Source organism: Carcharodon carcharias, chromosome 25 (genome assembly GCF_017639515.1).
Source record: "Carcharodon carcharias isolate sCarCar2 chromosome 25, sCarCar2.pri, whole genome shotgun sequence".
Classification (NCBI taxonomy): domain Eukaryota; kingdom Metazoa; phylum Chordata; class Chondrichthyes; order Lamniformes; family Lamnidae; genus Carcharodon; species Carcharodon carcharias.
The window spans coordinates 17,058,028-17,082,981 of NC_054491.1; the positions used below are offsets into that span (position 1 = coordinate 17,058,028).

The 24,954-nt window shown below is 43.8% G+C and overlaps 1 protein-coding gene across 3 annotated transcripts in view; it reads right to left on the reverse strand.

Annotated features, from left to right (window-relative positions):
* Positions 1-4,190: 4,190 nt before the first annotated feature.
* The window catches only part of LOC121269638 (Down syndrome cell adhesion molecule-like protein 1 homolog), a 474,540-nt gene continuing 453,776 nt past the window's right edge, over positions 4,191-24,954 (reverse strand). For 2 of the 3 annotated variants that reach the window (XM_041174392.1, XM_041174394.1), the window contains 7 exons: positions 20,799-20,829; positions 13,452-13,570; positions 11,589-11,741; positions 9,504-9,698; positions 7,577-7,882; positions 7,210-7,215; positions 4,191-4,627 (listed from right to left, as the gene is read on the reverse strand). In XM_041174392.1, the coding sequence (XP_041030326.1) occupies positions 4,191-4,627; positions 7,210-7,215; positions 7,577-7,882; positions 9,504-9,698; positions 11,589-11,741; positions 13,452-13,570; positions 20,799-20,829 (1,247 nt within the window). Of the gene's footprint in view, positions 4,628-7,209; positions 7,216-7,576; positions 7,883-9,503; positions 9,699-11,588; positions 11,742-12,611; positions 12,615-13,451; positions 13,571-20,798; positions 20,830-24,954 lie in introns of all 3 variants that reach the window. The other variant, XM_041174393.1, reaches the window with a different exon arrangement.

The window sequence follows — 24,954 nt, forward strand, 5'->3', positions numbered from 1 at the left end:
TGGTAACGATCCTTAAAATTAATGACACACGGAACAGATTTCAAATATTCAGGGCAGTCATAATCCTGGCTTATATTAATATTTTAGAGACATTCCTGTTGAATTTGGGGAATAAAATTTTAAATGAAAGGTAACTGAACCTCTGGAGCCCTGAAGGTTGCAGACCACATTTACACATTAGAAGTCTTGCTGAGAAAAGAGACATGGCTAAGCTTTTTGTCTAGGGCTCACCACGACACTCGCAAACATACCAACATAAGGGGAAAACAACAATTTATACTGCATGTGCTGATGGGTTGGCAAGTGGTGTTGCCATGGAGAATGCACCAGTGATGGTGACTGACAGTTAACTGCCAATCATTGTTTGAAATTTAAATCAGGCAGCTTGACCCTAATTGGTCAAGGTGTTGCCCTGAAGAATGAGTCAGCGAATGGCTGTCACTTATTTTGTTTAGCTGAAACAGGCACAATGCATGTACATGTTCTTTCTGTCTGCAAAGAACAGGGCCCTATATATTAATATATGTGTATTGTTTTCCCCTTATATTGGTATTCTTACAAAAGGTCCTGATGAGTGCAAGACGAAAAGCTTGGACATGTCTCTTTTTACAGCAATACTCATGTTCTGTACTACCAAATGACTATTTGTACATCAAAAGTCTTTCCATGTGTACTTATGAGGCAAGAGGTCAGAGAGTGAAAGCCATAAAAAGGCAGGTGGCCTTCATTTAGCTGGGAAAATGTGGATAGTAAGTCTGAGGAAAATTGCCCTGACTTCATTAGAAATTTAAATTATTCATGTGGTTCTCATAAACAAAAGTTCGGGTGTGAAAGCTAACAGTTAATTAATGTAAATTTCTGTTTGGAACATACAAAGTATGCCCTGTTGCCATGGAGTTGGTTGTAGGGAATTACCCGTTTGTGTGTAGGGTTTATCTGTGTGGATTGCTCACAGAGACAAGCAGTTCAGCTTGGAGAAGCCATAATGTTTTTGGTGGTTGGAGTTGAAAGCACACATGTTGGTGGGTATAAACCCTGAGTTCAGAATGCAGAGGAAAAGAATTTGCCAATATCTGCGGACTAGGAGAATAAAGCTATTAGAAACCAGGGGTGTTTCTAATTTTCTTTTAAATCATTGAGCAGGGCTTGCTAGTAAAGTTCAGGCTTGAGCTGAAAAGTCCAAGACCTCATAAGACAGCTGTGGGAAAGTTTGGAAATTAGTTCCCAAGAAAGTGGATAACCTTCAAGAACCTGAAAAGTCACCAACGACTTGGTCAAGAACATCATAGTGAAAAATAGGAGGGTCAGTTGAGAATTTTAGTATAAAGTAAATGTGTTTGTGTTTTATTGTGCTTTTCAAAGTAAAGTATAAGCAATAACCAAAGACAGTGTTTATTAGTAGTGTTTGCTTTGCTTGATTCTTATGTAGTAAAATTCATTTGTTTTAACCGTGGAATCTTGTGACTTCATTCTTTCAGTAAATCATTGGATGTTTGAACTTCTCTTTAAACATTAATGGTCTCTACAGAAATCATAAAAAGACAAATTATTTACCCATGTAATATTGGTTGACAATATTTCTGTTTAATGTTCCAGTGATTAGGATAGGGGATTCAACAATCCTGGGATTTAAAATCTTTTTTGCGGCAGGATGGGGGTCAGTTTTGGTGAGGGGTCTGGAGCGGAGTGGACTCCCATTTATACCCTGTGCTAGCATCAAAGCCTATTGGCTCTGATACTTAAAGACAAGTTTCCACTGTACAATCCCAGCAACAAGCCTTAACACCACCCACCAACACCCCCACCCCAAACCCAGAAGGTTTACTTTAACAATTGTAACTCTTCCATGTCCATTTTTAGCAAGACTCTCAACTTAGTATTTGGGAAGCTGCAGATTTGGCTGTGGGCTTCAGAGATTCAACAAAACTGGGCAGTTGGTTTCAACATAGAAATTCTTATGGACAAAAGAAGGAGGAGACATTCATCCCGCTTGAACACAAATCCAGGTTCGAAAGGGACAGAAGGCAGACTTGGGGCAGGACTTTTACCCTGTCAGGCGGGCGGGCCCCGGAGCGCTCGTGAGACCGACTGCGATTTCACGCTGGCTGGCCAATCCCCCGCCAGCCAGTGTGAAACACGCGCTGCAATGCTGAGCGCTGCCTGGGTGGGGGGTGGGGGGGCGGGAGGAGGGTGAGTGCGGATGCTTGCGCATGCACACAGGCGCCCGCGCTGACAGCGCCCTGAAGGCACAGAGCTGCCTTAGGGAGTTGAAGACTTTTAAAAACATAAGTAATTAATTTAAAAATGTTAAAAAAAACATATCCCCTCATGTGACGTGTTATAAATGAGAATTCAACATTTTAATTTTATTTCTAATTCCTGTCTGAAACCTCATGTGGATGAGGTTTCATAAAAAATCCAAAGGCCGCTTGACCATGGGTGGTGAAAAATTGCATTTCATTATTAGTCTAATGGCCTTAATAGCTGTTGTTGGGTGGACTGTTGACTGCCGCGTGCGCCTGCAAACCGAAATGATGCACAAGTGCACAATAGCATCGGGATGCTTGCCCGACATCATTTTACGCTCGAGCGCAAACCCGCATTCCAAGCAAAAATTCCTGGCTTTGTATTTATAGAGCTTCTTTCATGGCCCTGAGGACAACCTAAGTGACTTCCAGCCAATGAAGCATTTTTTCTGAAGCGTACTTACTGTTGTAATGTAGGCAGCCAATTTGTGCACAGCAAGCTCCCTCAAGTAGCAACGTGATAATTACCAGATAATCTAATTAGTGGCGTTACTTGAGGGATAAATATTGGCCAGGATACTGGGGAGAATGGCACTGCATTTCTTTGAAATAGTCATATGAGATTTTTCACATTCACCTATGAGGAGAGACAAGGCATGTGTTTGATGTTTCGATCAAAAGGCAACATCGTCGACAGTGTCAGCCAAGATTTTATGTTCAAGTCTCTCGAACTTGATCCCAAAGCTTCAGACTCAGAGGCAAGAGTGCTCACTCTAAGCCAAAGCTGATACCTTAAAGAGTATGCTGGAACAGAATGCTGTCTAAGTCCTGCACCAATATTTCTCGCATGCAGAACTTGGCAGGACATTATCCTTTCACCCTTGGGATCCAAGTCAAGTCCATTCTGGTCATCTGGCTAATGGTCTCCTGGCCTTACCGAGCCTTTCTGAAATGAATTTGATGCCGTTCTTGGTCGGCATGGGCTCTCAGAACACAAAAGTGTTGTCAATGCAACAATCCCACTCTCAATCCTGATGCTAGAGGACAGCTAAGGGTGGGAAATGAAAAGTAAATGTCACATTGATGAAATAGTTGGTGTTCTTTAGGGGCTGGGCTTCAGCAGAGGGAGCTGTCATTTGCGTCTAACCATGTTATTCTTAACATGACAATGCTTGACGGCACACTGACTCCTCAGAACTAACATCCATTATTGAAGAGCATAAAAAAAAAGACTTCAAAGCATTTTGGTGTTTGAGATATAAACCATACCAAGGCAGGTAAATGAAGTTAGGACAATTTGTCAGCCATGAAGATATAATTAAAATGTAATATGTTCTTCACTGCATCAAATGATCTCACTCCTGGCTGTAAATGTTACAGCATGGAATTGCAAGCTTTCAAAATAATGATCGGACATGGTCTTAATTCAATGGCAGAACAGGCTCGAGGGGCCGAATGGCCTACTGCTGTTTCTATATTCTGGGTTTTCCGCCTTTACTAAACAGGGAAAGAGTCTAAGCTAATCAGAAAACAACAACATATAAACAAATGTTTTATTGCACACGGCGTCTTGAGTTTTTTTCATAGAAAAAAGGTATTAACACAAGCATTTGCAAATAGAAGCAGATTCTTTATGAGTGATCGTTTTTAAACAGTAAAATAGTCCGCATGCAATGGCTCCAAGGAATTTGCTTCGAAACAATTCACAACCATCAGAAAAAAAAACCTCATTTGTGTCCTTCATTCAAAACAATGTGAACTTTTTTTTTTGTTTTTCTTTTTTAAATAACATCACATTTTGATTTATTTTTTTTTTGTTGTGCCCTGGTTGGTTTGCAGAAGAAGAAAATAGTATTATTTATACAAAAAAGAGTTCCTTATGTACAAGAAATATTTTTATTACAAATTAGCAAGGGCAAGGGTGAAAAGGGGCTTTTCTGTGCCTTACACCAGGGTGTAGGACTTTGAATAGGCGCCTGCTCCTTGTTTCTGTGACCTGCCCAGTCCGGCTGTACTCATTTCTAGTAGCGAGTCTCTGGAGCCGCCAATTTTGGTGTGCGTGGGCAGCCGTGGTTCAGCCGGGGGGTTAGCAGCAGAAGCAGTGGCGGTGATGGCAGTCGTGTTGGCAGAGGCGGCGACGGCGGCGGCTGTGGAGCCTGACGCGGTGAGAGTTCTCTGAGGTAATGTGGCCGTGGCATGCGGGTGGATGGGCGGCTTGCTGTTGGGGTCGAGGGTCATGTGGCGGCCTTGCGACTGGTACGCTCTGGCCATGTTCCGGATGGAGGCTTCCCTGGGCGGCACCACAGGGCAAGGGTCACGGACGTCTGATTTGCGGAAGAAAGCATCCGATTTGACGTATAGGGGAAGATTGCAATAGTCACCTGCAAAATAGATGTATTTAAAAAATGATTATAACAATTGCGCATGGCGAAGTTGAATTTACTTGAGAAGAAAGGTAGCTCCATGTTATTTTCTCCTGGATGGCAACCTGAGCCTGAAAACCTTGATGGAAAGTCTTGGTCAATTGCATTTGGAAGGGGGCACCGAACTGGGATGAAGAGGCATTTCGCTTCGGTTTCCCCTCCCCCTCAGCTGACTCTGCTCCTTCCTTCTTATATTAAGTTTCTGCACCAAAGTCTACCAGAGCAGTATCACTGCATCAAGATGCAGTGTCTGCCCCCAGTGCTGTACCCTGCACCCTCACCCCCCAAACTGAGATGAACACCTCTGGCTAAACTAACGTATCATCACCCCATCGTCCTCTTTTACTGGTTCACTCAGCAAGCCAGTTAGCAGCCCAGATTGGTGGGATTGAGGAACCCACTGTATCAAGGCCACAGATCTGGTCCTGCCGCTCTGTGCCACAGTGTGTCAAGGCTTCCGTAGACTATGTGCCACTATGTAGCCCTGCCAAGGTACCTAGATGGTGTCTGCATATTTGAAAATTAAAGTGTTGCTGTCGATTGAAGAACTCTATGGGTTAAAAACAGAGTTAGTAACAATGCAAGGATCAGCCACATAACTACATGAACAAGTGAAAACAGTTTGCCTACAAATGGAGTCATTATAAGTGATAAATCACAGGTATTTAAGATTACGTGATAAAATGTTGTTTTGGGAGCCTTTGCTCGTAACTGTAACCATAGTGATACCAATTAATTATATTTAGTAGGAAGCACTGTCTCAAAGGAGTTTTTTTTTGGAAATGGTCTTTGTCAATTCTTGTGATCATCAAGGTGAGGGATGTTAGCTCTGTGGAATGAAGCACTTCCTGTTACTTAAACCCAGTGCCAGCATCAAACACTCCCAGGACAGGTATAGCAGGGGGTTAGATACAGAGTATAGCTCCCTCTACACTGTCCCCATCAAACACTCCCAGCATGGGATTAGATACAGAGCAAAGCTCCCTCTACACTGTCTCCATCAAACGTTCCCAAGGCAGGTACAGCACGGGGTTAGATACAGAGTAAAGCTCCCTCTACACTGTCCCCATCAAACACTCCCAGGGCAGGTACAGCACGGGGTTAGATACAGAGTAAAGCTCCCTCTTCACTGTCCTTATCAAACACTCCCAGGGCAGGTACAACACGGGGTTAGATACAGAGTAAAGCTCCCTCTACAGCGTCCCCATCAAACACTCTCAGGTCAGGTACAACACGGGGTTAGATACAGAGTAAAGCTCCCTCTACACTGTCTCCATCAAACATTCCCAGAACAGGTACAGCACAGGGTTAGATACAGAGTAAAGCTCCCTCTACACTGTCCCCATCAAACACTCCCAGAGCAGATACAGCATGGGTTAGGTACAGAGTAGAGATCCCTCTGCACTGTTATGACCAAACCCTCCCAAGGTACAGAATGGGATATATAAAGGGGTAAAGCTTTCTTTACACTGTCACCATCAAATACTCCCAGGCCAGCTACAGCAAGAATTAGATACCAAGTAAAGCTTCCACTACACCGTCCCTATCAAACACTCTCAGATGAGGTACAGCATGGGGTTAGATACAGAACCAAGCCCAGTCTACTATAACTGGGGAATGGTGACCAATTCTGGACACCACTTTAGGAAGAATGTGAAGACTTTAGAGAGGGTGCAGAAAAGATTCGTAAGAATGATTCCAGGGATGAGGGACTTCAGTTATGCTGATAGACTGGGGAAGCTGGGGTTGTTCTCCTTAGAGAAGGCTGAGAGAAAATTTAATAGAAGTGTTCATATTCAGGAAGAGTCCAGAGAGAGTTGACAGAGAGAAATTTCTACCTTGGGCAAAAGGGTCAAGAACCAGAGGACATTGATTTGAGGTGACTGGTGATAAAGCAACAGTGACCTGAGGAAAACCAATCATTTTCATGCAATAAGTGGTTTAGATCTGGCATGCGCTACCTGAGAGATAGAGGCCGATACAATCGGGGCATTTAAGGAGAGATCGGGATAAACACCTGAAGAGAGAAACTTTGCAGGATTACGGGGATAGGGCAGGGGTGTGGGATTAGCTGAGTTCTCTTACAGCAATCTGACATGGACAAAACAGGCTGAAAGACCTCCTTCTCTGCTGTAAATATTCCATGATTCTAAATTTTAGATACGCTCTTTCTTTAAACACTCCTGGGTCAAATTCAATGCAGAATTCTATCTATCCTGCCTCAACAACACGCAACAGCCCCAGACTCAGAAAAGTGCTGTCACTATTAGATACCGAGTGGCTGTCTCTGAGTATCAATTCTAATTCAGTGCTCAATTGTAGATCAGAAAATGCTGGAAATACTCAGCAGGTTAGGCAGCATCTGTGGAGAAAGAAACAGGGTTAACGGTTCAGGTCGATGACTTGTTCTACACTTTATATCTCAGATCTAGGCAGAGATGACACAAGTTTCTACGTGTGTAACAGGTTTTATTCATGCTTTAAAATGTCTACTCCATGCTTCAGCTCTGGCTTCCAGCTCTTTCTACAACTTTGTTTACTTTTCTCTGAGTCCACACCCAGACTTAACCAATCAAGCACAGTGAGCATCAATCGTAAACAGGCTCATCTAATCAAACACAGAAAAATTAAACACGACAGACCTTTCACCAGAACTGTTCTGCTGAAAAAAAAAATCACAGACCTGAAAATACTAAGCCCTGTTTCTCTCTTCACAGATGTTGCCTAACCTGCTGAATATTTCCAGCATCTTCTGTTTTTATTTCAGATTTCCAGAATCCGCAATATTCAGGTTCTCAATTATATAACTGTGCTTTTCAATTTCAAATTGCTCAGCAGAAACCTGAGCGAACTATTCTAGAATTGTACCTGGGGTGCGTTGGATGCCACGGCTCTGGAAATCCTTACCGGCTCTGTGGGCGATGGGCACAGCAACATTTTTCCCTCGGTCCACATCTTGCGGCTGTGGGGGGGATGCTGTGAATCTACAGATGCCTGCCTCAGAGGGGGTGCTCATGGAAGTCATGCTGTCGGCATTTTCGTTGGTCCCAGTGGTCATCTGATCAGAGGAGCTATCGGAGATGAAGCACTCTGTGATCTCGAACTTGGCATGTTGTAGCTGTTCCTCCAGCTTGGCGTGTTCGTAGGCTCGGGCCAGCTCCTCATATGTGGAGGAGGCGCTCTCTGTGGAAACCATGCTGTTCCGGCCTTTGTCTTTTAAGAGAAAAACATAAGAGACATGAACGTCGTGAGTAAAAGAATGGAATATGGCACCACTTTTTTTTTTCCATTTGTCCATGGGATGTTCAGAGGGCAGTTAAGAGTCAACCACATTGCTATGGGTCTAGAGTCACATGTAGGCCAGACCAGGTAAGGATGGGTTTATACAACAATGGTTTCATGGCCATCATTAGACTTTTAATTTCAGATTTTTTATTGAATTCAAATTGCCATGGTGGGACTTGAACCCAGGTCACCAGAGCATCAGAGATCTCCGGATTACCAGTCCAGTAACAATACCACTATGCTACTGCTAAACCTGCTGAAAGGGGCTATTGATGAGAGGACACAGATTTATGGCAACTGGCATAAAAGCCAGAGGTGAGATGAAGAGATGATTTTTTTTTAAAAAAGTGCACTGTTACGATCCGGTACAGGGAATTGGATATGATCTTGAAGGAGAGAAAATTTGTAAGTCGATGGGAAAACAACAGAGGAGTGGGACAATTTGGATAGCTCTCTCAGAGAGCCAACACAGGCATGACGGGCTGAATGGCCTCCTTCTGCGCTGTAAGATTCCATATTCCCGACCATTTGCAGAATTTGAGTCATTCACAGCAGCCGAGAGGAAACGAGATAAACACTTGCAAAATCAAACTGTTAAAGGGCCTGAGAGAAAGAGCTGGGGAACATGATTAAAGAAGATATCCCCAATACTGTCGGCTTCCTTCTGTGCTGGAAGTTCTTGCATTCCGTATATTAAATTATACTTTTTTTTTTCAATACGAATCCTGTTGGATGAAATCTTTCCCTTAAACCACAACATTGTTTTTCTTGCTGGATTTAATTTAGGAGATGCTGAGTAAATTGCATGCAGTGGAACAGCAGTTATCTCTCAATATACAGTACTAATATACAGTACTAATATACAGTACTCAATATACAGTACTCAATATACAGTACTCAATATACAGTACTCTAATATACAGTACTCTAATATACAGTACTCTAATATACAGTACTCAATATACAGTACTAATATACAGTACTAATATACAGTACTCTAATGACTGAGTGTTGGTCTGTTGGCCACGTACTCAGCACAGGCTTGACATGTGAAAGGGACCCTGGATCTAACTCTCCCTAACAGCCATTCAGGCTGCCTTCTCTCTTACATAGTGCTCTCTCTGGATTACTCAAGGGTCTGACCAAATCTGGGGCACAATTCTAGAGGCACCAGCAGCACCTCACTACCTCCCACAAGAGGCCATTCCTCATGTACGTGTCTGACAGTGAGGCAAGTCATTCAGTCAAGCCGAGAGGCACCCTTGTCCTCACTATATGCCTGTACACATGCTTTCTGTAGGACAGTGACTGGGAGCAGGAAACCTAGCTGAGGCTCCCCTCCCTAGCTTAGCAACACTGAGGCTGATTGGAGGCTCCCATGGCCAAGATCAGTTAGCTCAGCTCAGACTTGGTTCGCTTCTATATTTGCCTGCTGAATTATCATGGGAGTTATCTGGTGATATAGCTTTTTTTTTAAATCTAGCACCCGAAATGTTTAGTGATATGACAAAAAGCAAGAATGAAATGGCCTGACCCAGAGCTCTCTCACCTGTGTCTTGGGAGAGACTGGCGCTGTAGCTGTCACTTTCGGTCACTGTTATTCCATGCTGTGACCCCACAGTTCTCCAGTCAGAGGTCAAAGTTCGGGCTGGGGTAGAGGCTTGACACTTGGTCAGAGTCCATTGGCTGGAGTATCTGTTCCGTGTGCTGTGTGCCGATTTGACGCTCTTCCTAGCAACAGGATCTGATGGAAAGAGAGGAGAGAGAGTTCTCAGATCTAACTAACTTCTTACTCCTAATTCCACGTTGCTTTCCACATGTAATGCTGAGGCTCACTTTTGCCGTAACATGATTCAACCACTTAACATAAAAGCGCAAAAGAGGAGGGTACAACAGTAAGAGGGTATATCCAAACAGTTTACCTGCAGTCATCATATTATAAGACTCATTAAGTAAGTAATACATTCAGTAAATCCTTATTATGCTTCTGAGGTGGGGAGAGGTTCTCCTGAAGTCACTGACTAATGTTGGAATTTGGTTCCCATGATGTCGCAGGCCATTTTTATGTGTGAGTGTAGACAATGGTAACCATCTATTTGATTGAGGGGGTTGGGGGGGGCGCGGTGTCACAGTTAAGCTTGACTGTGCCCTCCATTCGACTTCTCTATATACATAGACACACATACACACAGACGGACAGACACACACACACAGACAGAGTCTCTCACACACACACACACACACACACACACACACACACACACACACACACACACACACACACACACAGCCAGAGTGACACACACACAGACAGCGTGACATACACATGGACAGACAGCGTGACACACGCACACACAGAGTGACACACACACACAGACAGACAGTGACACACACACAGAGTAACACACGTACACAGACAGAGTGACACACACGCAGACACACAGAGTGACACACACACACACACACACACACACACACAGAGTGACACACACACAGACAGAGTGACACACACACAGACAGAGTGACACACACACACACACACACAGAGTGACACACACACAGACAGAGTGATACACACACACTCAGATAGAGTGACACACACACACACAGACAGAGTGACACACACACAGACAGAGTGATACACACACAGACAGAGTGACACACACACACACAGACAGAGTGACACACACACACACAGACAGAGTGACACACACACACACACACACACACACACACACACACACACACACACACACACACACACACACACACACACAGATGCACGCTGCTGGTGGTCAGGAACAGGGACTCTGAGCTTTCTTTCCTTGCCCTGGGATGTCAAGCGTAGCATTCAATGCTGACTAAGACCTCCTGGACTCTGGGCTCAGTTGCTATGCTGCCCTTTATTAAACTGCCAGGAGCCATGTTTTCTGTCTATACCACGGGTTTTATAAACTGAATGCAAATATAAATGCAGAAAATTCTGGCAATGTGCAGCAGGTCTGACAGCCCCTGTGGAAAGAGAAACAGAGTTAACATTTCAGGGCAGAGTCAGAATGAGTCAAGTTCTGAAGAAAGGTCATCGACCCGAAACATTAACCCCGTTTCTTTCTCCACAGGGGCTGCCAGACTTGCTGAGAATTTTCCAGCACTTTTCTCTTTTTATTTCAGATTTCCAGCATATCCGCAGTATTTTGCTCTTACACAATTAGATGTGTTGTTTCTCCATCTTATTCTAAAGAGTTACATCATGTGGGCTTCCTCCCGCGTGTAGTGAGGTGTGGAACATACTTCCAGTTGCCCACTTTGACACACCAAATCCAACTCCATCTCTCATAAAGCGAACACATCAGAGTTGAAAGGTTACATAAAATATATACAATTAATAGGCCGTTTGGCCTATTGTCCTGTCCCAATGTTCATCTCCACAACGAACCTTCTCCTGCCCCCCTTCACCTGATCCCATCAGCGTATTATTTTGTTCCTTTCTTCTTCATGTACTTATCCAGCTTCCCCTTGACGCTGTTCGCACCAACCAGTAATGAGTTCCACATTCTAACCAGCCTACTTTTAGATTCTATTGACCCGAATTCGCACCGTCAGGGCAAAACCCTGAGAAGAATCTGGTACTCACTGGTTCCGGGACGGATGTCAGACATGTCAATTAGCGGCCCTGTGTTCTGAATCATCGCTGGATGATGGAGAGACACGCCAGTGCAGAAACTCTGGGGGTTGACAGACTGACTAAATTCGGACTCTGTCGCAGGGATTGTGGCCTTGTCGTCTCCTGTGGCAAAAGGAAGACACAAAGCGGGAATGTGAAGAAAAGCCTGAGATGCTCCCCATATGTTGGCAAAAGAACCAGAGGCGACATGGGAAAGGAAGAATTTAAGCAGCGAGTTCTGATAGCGGGAACTCACCGCCTGAGATGGTAGTGAGAGCAGATTCAACGGTAACTTTCAAAAGGGAATTGGATTAGTCTATGGAGAAAATCTGCAGAGCAAAGGGGGAAGAACAGGAAATACTTGCATAAAAACAGAAAATGCTGGAAATATTCAGCTGGTCGAGCAGTAACTGTGGAGAGAGAAATGGGGTTAAGATTCTGATGACCTTTCATCAGGACCCGAAACGTTAACTCTGTTTCTCCCTCCACAGATGCTTCCAGCTGGGTATTTCCAGAATTTTCTGTTTACGTCCCAGATTTCCAGCATCTGCAGTCTTTTACTTTTGGAGTAATTGGATGGCTTTTTCCAAGAGCTGGCACGGGCAGGGTGGACCGAGTTACGTCATGTGGGCTTCCTCTCGCGTGTAGTGAGGTGTGGAACCTACTTCCAGTTGCCCACTTTGACACACCAAATCCAACTCCACCTCTCACAAAGCGAACACATCAGAGCTGAAGGGTTACATCAAATTTATAGAATAAATAGGCCATTCGGCCCACCGTGCTCTATCAGTCTATAATTCTATGACTGAGACAAGGAAGGAGAGGGAGCGGACGTCTCGAAGATTTGTCCCACTCAGTTTGAGGAAGGTTGCCCAAAAACATGCAGAAAAAAGTCAAACCAAAATGAGCATCAAAACTGAGAAAAGCATACACTATCCGATCAAAATCAATCAACTTTAACCCATAATGCTGCAACAACAAATCGGTTCCCACCAGCTGCAAATACCTGTGCTATTCTATAGATTTCTCCTCCTTCAGGTCCCATGTCCTAAGAGGGCATTGGTGACCATGGTCTTTCATTGGATTGGTCCATGATTATGCTTGGCAAAGTACTGCAGTGGTTTGCCGTCACCTTCTTCAGTATGGCTGACCAGGCAACTCTCCTGCTCTTACCACCTGCCATCAGGTGTATAGGAAGGATTACAAGCTGATAACCAACCTTTTTGGCCTCATTACGAACATAACTTCTGTGGCCATCAAGTCCTGGAGTGGACATGGAACCCAGAGTTAATCTGTACTTCAGCTGCTATTACCCACCATTGATCCATAAGTCTTCAAACCCTTACCTAACAAAAGGTTATCTATCTCTGTCTTGAAAATTTCAATTGATAAGATGCACTTGAGCAAAAGTATTACTCTTCAGGGACTCTGGAAGTACAAACACAATCCAAATAGAATTTTATATCAGTCCCATTTTCTCCCTTTGTACAGCGGAGCTATTTCATGCATTATATTTTCTGGCATATATCAAGATTCATGGAAGAAAAAATACAGGAAAAGAAGGGCTACTGCCGTGAAATAACAATCCAGAAGGGTAGCTTTGCCCTGCCACACACCGCCCCCCTCCCCGACCTCACTTCCACCCATCCCTGGTGACTCAACCCTTTGTGTGGTGAAGCTCCAAGTGCCTTCCCTTCCTACTCCCACGTCTCCAATTCTTTTTCACTTGCACGCACTGGCATCGGAACCCTTCCCCGTACATAACAAATAACAGCTGGAATCTTGGCATAGATTAAGCATGACCCAGCACAGTGCCAACTCTGTGCAACATACCCAGCTGTTTGATCCCCTCTTTATCCTCTATAAGCAGTTGCACCCTTGGGATGTCAATGTGAAGCCGAGGTCCCTGTGGCTGGCCCTTCACTGGGGTATCGAAACTCCGATTATTCTTACTGCAAGAAAATATTTCACAAATAGAATGTCATAATTTGGATAACAAGAACTTGCATTTATATAGGGTTGCTGGAGCATCATCAAACTAAATCTGACAAACTTAAACCTAAGTAGCTAGAATAGTAGGTTCTTAGTAAGCATCAAGTGACAGCCTAATGTAAGATAGCAAAGCTACGAACAGTATGAAGTCCAGTTTACTGTTGGATTCAGGCCACAGAGTCGTGGCTGCAAACACCAGTGGATTTACCTCGTCTTTCAGTCTGGAGAAAATAAATCTTAAGATGTGAGAGGAAATAAAACTATTTGGTTGAGCCAAGCTTCCTAAATGTTTGAAGTACTCTGTGCTGTCCAGCAATGGAAATGAAGATCAGTACCAAAACTCTTCATGACCACGGAGGCCAGCCTCGATCAGTAATTACACTTTATGTATGGAGAGCTGGTATTCCCTCATCAGAAAGGAAAAGAAATTGCATTTATATAGTGCCTTTGACATCCTCTGGGTTTCACACAAAATGAATAATTTCAATGTAGGCAATTGCAGCAGCCAATTTGCACACAGCAAGGTCACCGAACTGTAACTGAGTTAACTGGCCGGTCAGTCTAGTTTTAGCAGTGTTGGTTGAAGGATAATTTGGCCCAGACTGAGCGCTGACCCCCCTCGTCATATCGTACCATGGAATCCTTTATGCCAATGCGAACAGGCAGATGGTGCTTCAGTGTTGTATCTCATCCAAAAAGATAGGACCTCTGACAATGCAGCAGGCTCTCAGTGCAGCACTGAAGTGTCTGTTTTGGTTTAGTATTTAATCCCCAGAGGGGGCCCTGAACCCATAATCATCTGACTCAGAGGGGAGATTGCGATTAACTGAGCCAGGGCTGACACTTATCAGAACACTAGGCTGAATGTGGTGACAAGGTCTCAACAAAGACTTATCCTCAAGTTATCCTTTCTACCTGCGTTGAAATATTTGACTGACATCCCCTCATTACAGCCATGGAAAAAAGCAACTGCCTCTGGTAATTAGATTTTTTTTTCACTGTTTTAACTTCATGGAGGGATTTGTTCAGTTTGGGGTCTATTATTGTCCCCACAGCAAGTTCTGGCACTGATGCCAACCATCTGTGCAGTCTAAGGCAATGGTAAGCAATGATATTTACAGATGGTGATTAGGGAACACATCAAGAGATAATCTGCAGATGATTTTTTGGGGGGGAAATTTCATGCCAGTATGCACAATAATACAGCAGGGATTCCTTATGAAATGTAATGAGCAATCTAAGGGAAGGCTGTCTCAGAGGAATTGTATTTAGATATCTTAGGATAATAAGGAAGCAAGCTCGCTTTGAGTAATTGGGTGGTATAATGAGTTTTCGGTTCCATAGCTTTATGTACAAATGCAACCTAGAATCAAAGAATCGTAGAAACGTCCAACACAGAAGGCCATTCAGCCTTTAGATCCTGTACTGTCTCTTCAAAAGAACAGTCGTGGAAAGTATAGCGTGTTGAAGATAGAGATGGGAGCTGCGTTCATCCAGCTTGACCTGCCAGAAGCCTGAATTCACATCCAAGACTCAGTAGTGTTTAGCATTGGCTAGCTTACACATGATACCTTCTACTGTGGGCAGCTGGTAATGTTCTCTTTGTACTTCCTGGTTTAGGTCTCTGGGATCCTGACAGACTCGCAGATTCTCATCTGATTTTTCTACAATTAGAATTGGATTAACCCACTTTGTCAGTTCTTCAATTTTCTCCATGTGAAGTTTCTCCATTCTATCCAACTCTGCTTCCAGTCTGTCTCTCAGCATTACTGGTATTTTCCTGGGTGGGTGTATTTTGGGTGTCACAGTTTCGTCAATCTTGATGGTGTGTTCTCCTTTTAGGCAGCCAATCCCCTGGAACACATCTTCATACTCGCTCAGGATGTCACCAGTGGTGACAATCATTATTCTGTTGATTATCTTCAGGTTTTCACAAGCTTTGATTCCAAGAATGGGTTTTGCATCAGTTTTCACCACTATGAATGGAAGTGCTTGAGACTGATTTTTGTAGGACACTAAGTGTGCACTTGCTTTCTACAGCAATTTTTTTCACCTGTTTAAGTAGACAGCTTCACTTTTGTTTTAGTTAGCTGTTTCTCTTTGCTTATCTTACAATACAGGCTGATGGGAATGACATTTGCTTGTGCACCTGTGTCAAGCTTGAAATTCACCATCATGTTGGCAATTTTTAAATCAACCTTCCATTCATCTACTTTGGAATTCATTGTTACCGCACCAGTGAAAAGTTCCATTTCTGTGTGTGTCAATCATGTGCACTGTCTTCAATTTATGCATCTTAGCGAAGTGGTTTAGCTTATCACAGTTCTTACACTGCTTTCTGTAGGCTGGACAACTACATGGTAAATGCCCTGTTCCGTATCGGCTGCATTTAAATGATTTAATAGCAATTTTGTTCTTTTTACGTTCATACTGTCTATTTGTTCTTTCCCGGGGCTGTTTCTGTTTAACTGCGTCTAACTGCTTGACTGTGTGCAGCTTATCATCTTCTGTCATCTGTTTAATCTGGCATTTCGTTGTCTCTGCCACTCTGCAGATATTTATGCTTTCCCCAGCGTGAGACTAACTTCTCACAAAAACCGTTCCCTCAGTCATTTGCGATTCCGCAAATTATTCTATCTAGGACGAGAGACTCTTCAAGCTCTCCAAATTCTCACAATGTTGGATCCTAGTCACCAGTTTTTTGGGACTTATGGATCTGGGTTGCAGGCTTGTGGGATGGCCGAGTTGGTACAATTGACAGAGCTGATCAGCAGACACTTCTTAGGTGGCACATTTCTGTTTATTTACAAAGGTACTCAGCAGCTAGACTTGTGTGCTTTCAACTCAAACCCTACCTCCATACTACTGACTACTCACGACAGACTCCTGACTCGAGGTAGCCCGTGCTACTATCATGTGATCTTCGTTTACAACATCCTTCTTAAAGGTACACTACACATTACATAAAACCATAATTACCACACACAGTTTAGCTCCTTTTCTCAGCTCAGTTACGTACTGACCAATGTTGTCACTGCCTTGCACGCATGTTAAAAAAAAAATCGGTATCTTTCATACGTGATATTTTTCTTAGGGCTGCAGTAGGTTTCGAATTTTTCCATTATTTCTTTCAAGTCATTTTGTTTCTTATCACTTTCAAATGTGTGTGTTATAGATATCTAGGGCTGCTTCCCCTGCTACGTGAAGCAAGAGGGAAGACTGTACCTGCGGGTCTTTTTTATCACTGCCCATCGCTGTGAGGTGCAGCTTGAATCGCTGCCGGAATCACCTCCAGTTTTTGGGCAGATTTCCCTCCAAACTGTCGGTGGTTTCAGAGCCTCCATTGTTGTGTTTAGTTTATTTCTGACACCAAGTCTTTTTTTTTGTTTCAATGATGCACGCAGGCCGTCGACATTGTAGCTGAGCTAACTTTATTGATAACACATTTTCCTAACATAAACTCATATCTGCAGTAACTGAATCCTATCAAGACAGGCTCCAACATGTGCTATCCGACCTTCAACTCCCAGATTAGGTGACCCCCTGTCTCGCATAGAGCACTGTAGAGTATCTAATACTGGAGTCCACTATCACAATCAACTATTATCATGACACCCTTCTGAGGTTGAATTTCACCTGTGTCTTTGTGTGTGAATGCATGTAAAATGTGCTTGAGATGGTTGTTAAGGGTCTTTGTTAGAAGAGAATGGTATTGCGGGCTGATGTAGAAATCTAGAGACCTGCGCTAATAATCCAGACAGCATAAATCCAAATCAGCTTGCAACTTTGAATTCAGTTTCTTTCTAAAAAACAATTCCTCCAATAAAAAGTTGCCATAAAATTCCAACAGATTCACTGATGTCCTTTAGGGAAAGAAACCTTCCTTACCATACCTGGTCCATTTGTGACTCCTATTGCGAATGGCATCACCACCATCGCAGGGGGACAAGATGGGTAGAATATGCCAAACTTACCATTAATGTCCACATCAAGGATCACAGAATCACACAGTGCAGAAGAGGCCCTTCGACCCATCGAGTCTGCGCCGACACATGAGAAAAACCTGACCCACCTACCTAATCCCATTTACCAGCACTTGGCCCATAGCCTTGAACATTATGATGTACCAAGTGCTCACCCAGCTACTTTTTAAAGGATGTGAGGCAACCCGCCTCCACCACCTTCCCAGGCAGTGCATTCCAGACCGTCAGCACCCTCTGGGTAAAAATATTTTTCCTCACATCCCCCCTAAACCTCCTGCCCCTCACCTTGAACTTGTGTCCCTTTGTGACTGACCCTTCAACTAAGGGGATCAGCTACTCCCTATTCACCCTGTCCATGCCCCTTATAATCTTGTACACCTCAATCAGGTCACCTCTCATTCTTCTCTGCTCCAATGAAAACAACCCAAGCCTATCGAACCTCTCTTCATAACTTAAATCTTTCATCCCAGGCAACATCCTGGTGAGTCTCCTCTGCACCCCCTCCAGTGCAATCACATCCTTCCCATAATGTGGCGACCAGAACTGCACACAGTACTCCAGCTATGGCCTCATCAAGGTTCTATACTCCAACATGACTGCCCTACTTTTGTAATCTATGCCTCGATTTATAAAGGCAAGTGTCCCATATGCCTTTTTCACCACCCCATTAACATGCCCCTCCACCTTCAGAGATCTATGGACACATACGCCAAGGTCCCTTTGTTCCACAGAACTTCCTAGTGTCATGCCATTCATTGAATACTTCCTTGTCAAATTACTCCTTCTAAAGTGCATCACCTCACACTTTTCAGGGTTAAATTCCATCTGCCACTTACCTGCCCATTTGACCATCCCATCTATATCTTCCTGTAGCCCAAGACACTCAACCTCACTGTTAACCACCCAGCCAGTCTTTGTGTCATCCGCAAACTTACCAATCCTACCCCACCCCCCCCCCCACATAGTCATCTATGTTGTTTATATAAATGATGAAGAATAGGGGACTCAGCACAGATCCCTGTGGTATGCCAATGGACACTGCATTCCAGTCACTAAAGCAGCCTTCTGTCATCACCCTCTGTCTCCTACAACTAAGCCAATTTTTAATCCACCTTATCAAATTACCCTGTATCCCAAGTGCATTTGCCTTCTTTATAAGTCTCCCATGTGGGACCTTGTCAAAGGCTTTGCTGAAATCCATATAAACTACATCAACTGCACTACCCTCATCTACACACCTGGTCACCTCCTCAAAAAATGCAATCAAATTTGTTTGGCATGACCTCCCTCTGACAAAGCCATGCTGACTAACCCTGATCAAACCTTGCCTCTCCAAGTGGAGATAGATTCTCTCCTTCAGAATTTTCTCCAATAGTTTCCCTACCACTGATGTGAGACTCACTGGTCTGTGGTTCCCTGGCTTATCTCTACTACCCTTCTTAAATAGCGAAACCACATTAGCTGTTCTCCAGTCCTCTGGCACCTCCCCCAAGGCAGGAGAATAATTTTTTAAAGCAAAAAGGACACAAGACACAGTTCTCAAACCCTTATTGAGCCTGAGCTGGGAGGGGTGGTACTGCAAAACACAAAACACAGAGGACAAACAATTCCTGGATATGGTCTAGCAGGTAGCATTAGAAGTGAATCAAAACGGGAAATGCTGATCAACATCTGAAAATAAAAATGAGGTTAATATTCCACATGAAACCCTCTCTGTAGCTTCTATGCTTACATCAGCTTTTCAGGACCTATGTTTCTCCATCGTTTTGGTACCGACAGGGTTATTAACAATTTCTTTCTTCTCAATGTAATCGGAGGTTCTATTTTCCTTGTTCTCTGCCGCAATGTAAAGCTTGCATAAACCTCAGGCTCGGAGTTCTGGGACTCTGAACTCTCTTACTGACGTTCCCTGTTTCATTTGGAAAAACCTTCCTTGGAGTCTCAATTTTTGAAAGCATTCTGCTCCACTCGAGTCTGATTTCCACTTTGAGCATTGCAACAATACATCAGTGTCACATCTAATGAGAGGCGTTGCTGTTTCTTTTTATTCTTTGAACACCAAATTTCAAAATACTTTTGCAGCAGGAAGCACACTGCAGAAAACTGAGGAGATACAGTGGGGGAGGGGCTCCTATTGCTCTTCTGAGGCTTGCTTTGAAGTTGCTGTTGAAAAATCAACTGAAAATCAAAGAAAATCCTTCCTCTAAAAGGTTCCATTTCATCACAATAGACACCACGAGAAAAATGATTCTTTCCTTTGTATCAGCCTTAGTTCAGTGTTAGCATTCTCGCCTTACAGATTCTCTGTAGAAGATTGAGGGTTCAAGTGCCACCCCAGGGACTTAAGCACAAAACCTAAGCTGACACTCTGGTGCTGAGCACTGAGGGAGTGCTGCACAGTTGGAGTTATTCAGATGCGACATTAAACAAGGCCTCTGATCTCTCAGGTGGATTTAAAAGATCCCATCATGGCATTATCTCAACGACAGTTCACTCTGGCATCTTGTCCAATATTTATTCCTCAACCGACATCTTAGAAAAGATTTTCTAGTCATTATCTCATTGTTGCTGTGGTGTACAATGGCTGCCATGCTTCCTACATTAAAACAGTGACTACACTTCAAATGTACTTCACTGGGTGTAAAATACCTTGGGACATCCTCAGTTCATGAAAAATACTACATCAGTTTAATTTAATTTTTTTAAAAAATCACTTTTTGTGACAGATTTAAATTTTCCATATTTCTGGATATCCCAATATTTGGTTAGAAACTGGTCAGGTGACAACTTGACAGCAACAACTTCTCTTTTACCGTATCCTCACCCAGGAGCGTGTTTGGTGAAACCATCACACTGGAGGCCACAAAGATTAGGAGGAGATCGCCCACAATCACAGCCACAGAAAGAAGTTTTATACAAGATGGGAAAGAGGTGGATAGAGACAGAGTTGAAAGAAGACAAAGGCTAACCGAGACCCCACCAGGTAGTGGGATAATGAGCCCCTCCCCAGGTTGTGTGCCAGACGCTAAGGGTCTGGGTGTTCTCGAATGTTTTTAAGCATCGCTTCAAAAATGTTAGCTGCGGTTGTCGTTTTTTTCACTGCTTCCCAAATACTCTATGTGTAGACACTCCAGGTGCCGATACTCCAGATGTAGATACTCTCAGTGTTGATACACTACGTCTAGATACTCTTGGTCTATCTTACCTTATCAACATTTCTGCCAGGCTCTTTGCATCTGAAATATTCCAAAAAACGCAATCATTAGACTCCGAAAAAGAAAGACAAAGAACCAAACTCTTAAATTCCCCCACTGAATAAAGTGGTGACTTAGCTGTCTTTGAGTTTAATGCAATTTGAAAGATGGCTAGAAAGAGCACTGATGAAATTTATCGTCCGTTATGACTGGCAAGTTTGAGTGACTGATTTGAAAAAAAAAATACTGTAGAGACCAGGACTGCTACCAGCTGTTCTTCTCTTCACCCAGTACTGTGACATTTAAATGGGTTATTGCTCCACAGGAGTCAGCTGCCTTTTAATATCTCTTGCAGCTAGCCATACTTAACAAATGAGCATCCCAAATTCAGCCCAGACCCAGAAGGATAGAGACTTGTGAAAGGAGGTTTAAAGTCAGCCGTGTGATCCAAAACTCGAGTCAGGAGAGAGATGCTATTTAAATATCACATCATTAAATGAGCTGAATGACAGTGATGACTAGTTGAAGTGAGAAAAATAGGCAAAAATGTATTCATTGACATCAGTCATCAGGCAAGTATGAATTTTAGTGGGTATGAACTTTTCCAGATGGATTACTTTCTTATAAAAGGATGTATTTTGGTTCTTTTTGGGTGGAATTTGTTGAGTCCACATTATTCTAGTGTAGATGGTGTAACATCAGAGAGTAGATAATTGCAATGAGGTAGATTTTAACCCTGGTGATTGCTGAGAGATCTAATAATTTACCTTGGGGAAATGCAAAGGTGTGTGTAAACATGTAGGCCAATTACCCTGCTTTTTAAAAATTCATTCATAGGGTGTGGGCGTCGCTGGCTAGGCCAGCATTTATTGCCCATCCCTAACTGCCCTTGTTCAGAGGCCATTTCAGTGTCAACCACATTGCTGTGGGCTTAGAGTCAAATGTAGGCCAGGCCAGGTAAGGACAGTAGATTTCCTTCCCTAAAGGACATTAGTGGACCAGATGGGTTTTCCCTGACAATCAGCAATGGTTCTGCGGCCATCATCAGACTTTTAGGGGCAGGATTTTACGTCCCACAGGGCAGGCATGCGCCCAAACCATCGGGCGAGCATCCCGATGTCACGCGATCTTTGGGTTGGCATGCACATGCGAGAGTCGGCAACGTGCCGATAATTATGAGGCCTATTAAGGCCCTTAAGCAGATAATTAATTTGTATTTTTCACTGCCGGTCCAACTGTTTGGTCAGCAGGTGGGTGAATTGGCCAGCTGGCCTTTGGATTTTTTTATGAAACCTCATGCACAGGCTGGATAAGGTTTCCGGAAGCAATTAAAAAAATAATTTTTAAGCATCATTTTAAACATGTCCCTCTTCATGTGACTGAGTCATATTTGGGGCACGTTTCTCTCGTTTTTAAAATGTTTATTTTTGTGTCCACATTTCTTCAGCTCCCTGAGGCAGCTCTGTGCCCTCAGGGAGCTTTCAGTGAGCGCTTCACCCTGCATGCGCAGACGTCTGCACTCACCCATCTCCTGCCCCCAACCTGGCAGCGCTGGGCCCCTCAGCAGGCATTTCATGCTGGCTGGGCCGTTTTGTGGCTGCTCCCATGCCCATCCACCACCCCCAACCGATGACTGGAAAATCCTGCCCTTAATTCCAGATTTTCGTGGAATTCAAATTTCACCATCTGCCTGCGGTAGGATTTGAATCCAGGTCCCCAGGGCATTACCCTGGATTACTAGCCCAGGGACCATACCACCATGCCACCACCTCCCCAGGACTCAAGGAATTCAATCATCCAGGGCAAAGCATCCCACTTGAATGGCAGCCTATCCACCATCTCAAACATTCACTCCTTTCACACAGTGGATGCAGAAACTCACTAAAGCTTCTGTGACAGCACCTCCCAAACCTGTCACCTATACTGCCCAGAAGGACAAGAGCAGCAGACACATGGGAACACCACCACCTGTAAATTCCCCTCCAAGTCACCCATCATCCTGACTTGCAACTATACCAGCCATTCCTTCACTATCGCTGGGTCAAAAACCTGGGACTCCCTCCCTAACAGTGCCACGAGTGTACCTACACCACATGGACTGCAGCGATTCAAGAACGTGGGCAATTAGGGATGGACGATAAATAATGGTCTTTCCAGCAATGCCCACATCACATGGATGAATGAAGACAATTTTTAAAATGTTTAATTCTGGTCTTCGTTTTTCATAATTTTTTTAAAATTAGGGACAAACATGCTGGGGGATTTAAACATTCTGCACTTTGGGAGCCCACCCAGTGCTTGTATCAAGCATTCTGTTCTCAGATAAACCATGTGCTGCCAATAGCAACAGTGCACGTTTTTCTTTTCCCATAACCTGTGCTGTTTCTGGGTTTAATTTCCTCTGCAACTGTGTTAAGCAGTGCACAGCAAATAGCAGGCTGCTAAAATGAAACCCATTAGAGTCAACGGGTGTTAAACTGTGAGTAGGATTGTTCTGTAGAACCAAGGCCAGCAGCAACAGTGAATTGAGGAACGTTTGGTCTCCCAGTAACAGTGGAGCAGTAGAGTAGGGTGAATGGTGAATGGATTGTTGCTGTTTGCTGGCACTTATTGGGCCTGAGTGGGGCAAAAAAATATTCAAGTGTTCAAGAGAAGTTGATCTACCTGACCAATGTCTGATAATTTACATCTCCACTGCGGGTGTGGACTCATCAAGGCCTGCAGGTTGCAAAATATTTTACAGCCACAGCAGATTTTTCATCTCGTTAGCATGGCTGTGGGGATAGGGGGTGTGTGTGTGTAAGACTACAGGGGACATGGACATTTATGAAAATGCCCATCTGTGAAAGGAGTAAAACTGTACAGCTGGCAAACCTTGGGGAGTTCCTAGACTGATTGAAATCAAGCTTGGAGACAGTCTCAAGACTTGGCCCGTTGAGGAGCGTTCAGGGCAGTGACAGCCTAAACTCCAGCAAAGGATCGCAGATGAAGAATGTCATTCAGTCTCTCTTAGTTCATCCACCTGGAGAAACCTGCCATCCTCCCATCATAGCTTCCAACTGTCTCTTAAATGACTCCAAGGCTTTTTGTCTCCACTATCCAACCCAGTCATCCAACACAAATCCGTGGCCATCTGGTCAGGATTGTCCTCCTTTAAGCCCCTGTGCTATTATGGCGCTCTTTAAAGAGGCCGGACTCCAATGAAATCTCAACCAGATTTATTCTCTTTGTACTTGGCACAGCTGAGGAAAATAAACAGAAAGTAAAGGCGCGTCCTATCGGCATTCATAAAACATGAGGTAGTTCGCTAACTCTTAGGAAATAATTAGGTATCTAAGGTGTTTTATATAAAAATCAAAAACACAGAACCCGCAAAGGTCCATTCCATTAAATGGACTGCATACAATTTATATTCAGAGCTCTCCAACCTCCTGAGGGAGACAAATCCAAGGAAAATATCCAAGAGAGCTTCTCCTCAAACAGATGTTAGCCTAGCATTCCAGTGCTATGTAATTCAGGCAGCTCAAGGTGTTGAATAAGAACTAGGAAATTCTCATTAAATCAAGACCAGTTTTTATTTCCTAAATCAGCTCACTTACATATTTGTTGCTTCAATATCTCCTTTACCCATAAGGTGCTGATTCATCAGCTTTTCCCCGCAGCCCCTCAGCACCTCTAGCAGTTAGTCAGACCCCACCTATGAGACTTGAAAGATAGCGAACCTCAGTCATACCTAATGTCCATACAAGTACTGATTCCAGTGGGGATCCCTGGCTAGGTCAGGGGTGAGATTTTTACCCTGGCTCTAGCAGAAAGCACCAGAGACCCCCTGCTGCTACTATGGCCAAGACAACTCTTGGCTCCTGGGGCTCAGTTCCACTCCGAATTCTAATCAAAGGGACCATTAGGAGGGATAAAGGATGATTAAGGGGAGACAATAGCATAGTGGTCATGAAAGCTATTGTCTCCCAGAGGACCATAGACTGCTCTCTCATTAGGGAGAGATGACTGGTGGTGAGTTTAACCTGAGGGTCACCATGCCTCAGGCGAGGTTGAGAAGGCAGGGCCTTCATGAATGACCTCAGCTGGTACAGGAATTGAACCCACACTCTTGACATCTCACTACATCATAAACCAGCCGTCTAGCCAACTGAGCTAACCAACATA